Below are 5833 nucleotides of genomic sequence, written 5' to 3'. Positions count from 1 at the left end.
GGCAGATCTGACTTTGTGTAAGTATGGATACAACATGAAACTTAGTCAGAAAGGTAAACTTAGCCAGCAGCAATATCAATCTATCTGTTTTGGGCAGAGTGACTGCTTACATTTGCTTACATATAAGGATTGCCAGTTTGTGCTTGTTTGTATGTGGTTTATATTTTATAACATATGGTGCGTTATGCCCAGAGATGAATCCTTCATCTAGTGTTAAAGACAGCTAATCACCAGCTATATTCTTCTCAATAGACGACACTTTCCAAAGACCTGGCAAGCATTCTTTATAGTCAGCAACTGTGACTTGCTGGTCATTAAAAGCAGAGTTTGATGTAGATAGCTTGGATGCTTTCTTAGTCATGGTGGTATTATTTTCCAGGCCTACAGCTTGTCATGCTTTTCTTATTTATAGTCAGAATGCTGCAAATTCCTTTATAAATGTGATGTGTCATTGTTTTAAAATATGTACCAGTTCTGAATTGCGCACATTCATTTACATTTTTTTTATAGAGAAGACTGGAAGAAACTATTTTCCAACAAAATAATTACCATTAGGTCTATGTATTATTCAGTGTCCTGTATTCAGTGACCTGTTTTACTGCAGCTACATAAGCAAATTAGGTAGTAAAATCCACAGTGACAATATAATACATTAAAAAAATACAAATTGCAACGAGAGGAGACTGTTGTCAGTAAGAATATTTAGTGGAAGAACTGCCCCTGTATTTCCAGATCAAGAAGACAGGGCTTTCTGAAAAGCACTGCAAACAAAAAGAAACAAAAAGAGAATTAATTGAGTTACAGTGTATGTTATAATGTTATAGTTAATGTATATTACTTGAAATTATTATATTGTGTTAGACCAGCCTTTTTTTTTTAGTCGTGGCACCCTTTAAAAGTATGCAAAATCTCAAGCACCCCAGTCTAAAATGTCATAGATTTTAAGGGGGACCCCACACAAAAAATGGGTTTCCCCCTTCACATGGAAGTGCCCCCTTCAAATCAAGATTTGCCCCTGCCTTTATATCAGAGACACCTTTCACATCAGAAGCCCCTCTTTCATATCAGACTGCTCCCCTTTCACATCAGAGTTTCCCCTTTACATCAGGAGCCCCCTTCACCTAAGTCTACATTCTCTCCTTCACATCACAGTCCCACTACCACAACATTTTGAGGCTGTCCTTAAGAAGACTCCCTCCCAACATCCACCACCGACCAGCTCCCTACTGGTCCTGGCAGTTGTCTATCCTTTTATGACAGATGAGGCTTAGGAGGTGGAATGGGCTATATTGAACGTCTACAGTATAGGTTGTTAGGTGCATATATCTCCAGCTATTTATCTCTCTTGATCTAGTGACCATTTTGACAATGTTTTCACTGGGGCTGGCTTCAAACCTATGCACTTCCATTTTCATGCATGCATTTTTAAAGTATTTATACACATTTTTATCATGCTTTTTCTGGCCATAGTTTTCCTTTTAAATAGGAGCTCCCCCCATTTTTATTTAATCCCTTTTGGGTGGCTCCATCCTCAAATCACCTGCCCAGCAAATCCAGCACTGTCCCACGGCAATCCACTGTTCAGGTAACAGGGTCTGGGTGCCATGCCACCATATTGCTGTTCCTTAGTCATTGGGAGCTGGCTGCCTCTTCCCAGTTTAGACAACCAGCTCCGGCCACATTTTTATCATGCTTTTTCTTGAATCATAAGCTCAGTGAGGTGTAAGAACCTGCCAGCTTCCCAATGTAGCTAGGCCAGGAGCACATAACCTGTTACTAGGGGTGGGTCTCAGTATCCATGCATTTGCAGAGCATTAAAATGCATGTATCATGAACTCCTATTGATTTTTATGGGCAATTCGATTTACAAAGAAATGCAAAAATAAAAAAGGTACCTGAATTATCTTCCATAATGCGCCACAACACAACTCATATGTGAACCAGGCCCATTCAAAATAATGAGATACTATGTAAAATGCTTTTTGATGTGTTGTAATGCGTGCATATGTTTAAACAGGGCCTTAGAGGAGAATTATGGGGTGAGTGAAAAACACATCCCCATAATTCAAGCCGACCTGTGACACGCAATCTGTCACAGCCGGCTCTATTGATCAGGAAGTCGGATACCGCTGATCGCTGGCTTCCTGATCCTCACCCTGCAGAGAGCGTTGACTGTCAGTGACCACTCCCTACAGGGATTCCCCCCTCCCCTCTCCGATCCTCCAGCGCTGACTGGAGGAACAGATGAGGGAGGAGGCGGGCACAGCTTGCTCTGCTTCTAGAGAGGCAGAGCCCATTGGCAATCAGCCAGTGGGGTGGATCTCGACAGTAATGTCGGGATCCGTCCTGGCTGCAGTGCGGCTCTGTGCTCTCAGCATAAAGCGGGCAATAGCCTGCCATATACTGAGTTTTGGGTCACCGGGGGACATTAGTATATGTCCTCCTGTGACCCTGAGGAGAACTATGGGCAAAAAGAGTTAGGCCATAGTTCTTCTTTAAAGAAGAACTTTGATCTCCCCTCATTTTTATGAATCCCTTTGGGTGGCATCGTCCTCAAATCCCCTAAACACCTGCCCAGCAAATCAAGCACTGTCCCGCTACGATCTACAGTTCAGGTAACACAGTGGGTCCCGTGCCACCATCTTGCTGCTCCTTAGTCATCGGAGCTGGCTGCTTCTTCTTGGTTCCGATAACTAGCTCTCGCCAGCTCTGTCCATCAGCTGCTCTGTGCCCAGACCCCTGCAGCCTTCTCGGAAATATGTCAGGGAAATCCTAGGAGGCTGTGGGAGCAAGGCATGACATTCTTGCCTATGAGAGGATGGTAATAGTTGGGGTTTGTGGTATGCTTGGGCAGAGCCGGAATAAAAAGAAATAATAAACAAAATAAAAAAATTTCCTTTTTAAGTAGTAGAGGGTGTGAGGATTGCAGAGGAATAAAGCATCATTTTAGGGAGAAGGTACGTGTTAAGGTAAGCTAGTGTTTTCTGTCTAACGCTCAGTTTGAATTGTCTGGCTTAGTGCCAGGTTTACAATAGGAGAAAGTTGTTTTTTTTAAATATAAAAGTGGAATTGAGACATCAAGAGGTGATTTAATTGCTCCCTGGAGCTGCTGGACCTTATGTGGTGCAAGTAATAACAAGCCACAGTTCAAGCCAACATCCTACTCGGCTATAACCACTTTTCTTTTTATTTGGCCTCTGTTTAGTCCATATGGAAAATGACTGCTTGTGATTTTTCACCGGTGATATAACATTTATGAATTACCTGAAATCAACAGTGCCTGTTTTGTCCTTGTCCAGAAAGCCTATTAGTTGTTGTATTTCTTCATTTGGCATTATAATACCAGAAGTCTGCATTCCAATGAAACAAAAAAATCAAAAGCTACACATACAAAACACATAAATATAGTAACAATATGCTATTTATATGCTAATATATGAAAGTCAAAAATGATCTGCACTCCGGTTATATTAAAACTTCTGTTAGCCGCACTGTCTGTCTGCCGAGTCACTGCTGTGCAGGTGTGAACATGTTACATTAGTTCATTTGCAACTGCGGTGCGAGAAAAAATGGATGCCCCACTTGTGATTTACATGAAAGAAGAGCAGCGTGCAGTGATTTATTTTTTTGTGGCCTGAGGGTGTGCCTGGTGCCGTTATTTATGGAAGACTTTGTGCGCAGTATGGAGAAAGTGTTTTGTCGTGAAGAAGTGTGTATGAATGGATAGAGAAGTTCAAGGAAGGTCACACAAGTGTTAGCCATCAAGAAGGAGCCGGACGCCTGTCCACGTCCACGGCTGATGGCAACATTAAAAGAGAACTATGGGGTAAGTGTTTTCCCCCATAGTTCTCTTAAACATCACCGGAGGACATATGCTAATGTCTTCCTGTGACCCAAAGCTCAGTATATCGCAAGCTACAGCTCGCGGTATACTGAGACCACCGCAGCTGGGACAGATCAGACAATGCTGTTGAGATCCACCCAGCTGCGTGAATGACAACGTGCTCTGCCTATCTAGAGGCAGAGCCTGCTGTACCCCGCCCCCTCCCCCGTCCGTTCCTCCAGTCAGCGCTGGATGATTGGGGAAGGGGGAATCCTTGCGGGGAGCGATGACTGACAGTCCCTGCAGGAAGATGATCGAGAAGTGAGCGAGCGACGGTATTTGTTTGCTCACTTCCTGATCTATTGAGCCAACGTTTCATTGTCACAGGTCGGCTCGAACTATGAGGATGAGTGATTTTCACTCACCTCATAGTTCTCCTTTAAACCCTTCATGACTGAGCTAGTTTTCAGTTTCTGTTCGGAAATGACTGATACACTGTTGGCATTCTTGCTGTGTGATTCTTGCAGTAATATACTTTCTTACTAAATGTACCCACACATATTATATATTGTTTTTTGGAGAACAGATAGGGCTATATAATTATATCAAACATGTGTAGCTAACGCCTCACTTAGTTCGAATAAAAAATTAGGAAAAAACTTAAAGAAAACACTTTTTTCACAAGTCACAATAATTATAGTATAAAAAAATATATTTATATATCATTTTTATTTTCCTAATTTTTTTTACACTTTATTTTTGTGTAAAAAAAAAAATATTTTTTTTTGTCAGTTTCTATCAAGCAGTCACTATGACTGCTTGATAAATTAACTTTTTTAATTTTTGGTTATTATCAGGCTGCTCCAAACTTGGGAACAGCTAATAATAACCTTAGACCCGGTTCCCACCTGGGCGTTTTTCCGCGCGTTCGTACTCACGGAAAAACGCTCACAGGAAAATGCCATTATTTTCAATGTGCATGGTTCCCATCTGGGCGTTTTTCCGCGAGTACGAATGCGCGGGAAACCGCTCTACGCCCAAAGAAGTACATGTACTTCTTTGGGGCGTTTTGGTCTGGCGTTTCCATTGGGCTACAGCCAAGTAGCCCCCGGAAACGCCTGTTTGTCGCGTGTTTTTTTACCGCGAATCGCGGTAAAAACGTGCAACGCGAACCGCGCGATAAACGCGCATATTCAATCCGCCTAGGTGTGAACCCAGCCTTAGAGACTGATCCTGACAGCATGTGAGAATCAGATCTCACTTAAAGGTCTTTGATCCTGCCCAGACGATCAGAAGTGATACATTTCAGGCACAGAGATACATTGTAACATTCCTGTGCCTGAAATGTATCACACAGCTTCATAAACATGGGGCCAGTCTATGGAGCTGTCAAAACACTTCAAAACACTTCAGCCATCAAATACCAGACCGCTATTTAGCGCTCCCGTATTTGTATGTAAAGGCTTCATTCTTTCATTAATGAAGCTTTTACAAAATCGTAACTATTTCATTAATGAATGTCTCAATACAGAGGTTACTGGCATTACAGAGCGGCAAATAACTAGTCACATACAGTGTACGTGGCTCGGAGCCATGGTGCTGGTGAGACCCCATGGAGCCCTGGTGAGACCCTACAGAGGCTTGGTTTAACCAGGGCTCTGTGGTGTCTTACCAGGTTGGTCAGACCCCACATAGCCCTGGTGCTGGTGAGGCCCTACAAGTTTAACCAGGGCTCTTTGGTGTCTCACCAGGGCTCTTTGGTGTCTCACCAGAGCTCTGTGGGGTTGGCCAGTCATATAGGCACTTTGTGACGGGACATACAGTGTAGTCTCCTGTCACGAAGGGGTTAAACATACATGTGAAATGATTCTGTCGAATAGACGAGTGACAGTGGATTATGTGGCAAATCATTTGCAAATCAGAAAGCAACCCTACGAGGACGAAGATTCACCTCTATTGAAGTGAAGACAGCAGTGCATTCGTGGCTTGCGGCTCAGCCGAAACCATTTC

The 5833-nt window shown here is 43.0% G+C and overlaps 1 protein-coding gene across 1 annotated transcript in view; it reads right to left on the bottom strand.

Annotated features, from left to right (window-relative positions):
• Window positions 1–652: 652 nt before the first annotated feature.
• Window positions 653–5833, bottom strand: part of LRRC74B (leucine rich repeat containing 74B) — a 36242-nt gene continuing 31061 nt past the window's right edge. The window contains exons 12-13 of the mRNA XM_018573870.1: window positions 3265–3350; window positions 653–761 (exon numbers count right to left, since the gene is read on the bottom strand). Coding sequence (XP_018429372.1) covers window positions 734–761; window positions 3265–3350 — 114 coding nt within the window. The 3' untranslated portion in view covers window positions 653–733. The remainder of the gene's footprint in view (window positions 762–3264; window positions 3351–5833) is intronic.

Source organism: Nanorana parkeri, unplaced genomic scaffold, assembly GCF_000935625.1.
Source record: "Nanorana parkeri isolate BGI_ZX_2015 unplaced genomic scaffold, ASM93562v1 scaffold2586, whole genome shotgun sequence".
Taxonomy (NCBI): Eukaryota; Metazoa; Chordata; class Amphibia; order Anura; family Dicroglossidae; genus Nanorana; species Nanorana parkeri.
The sequence above is the reverse complement of the archived record's forward strand: the minus strand, read 5'-3'. Positions and strand labels throughout refer to the sequence as shown.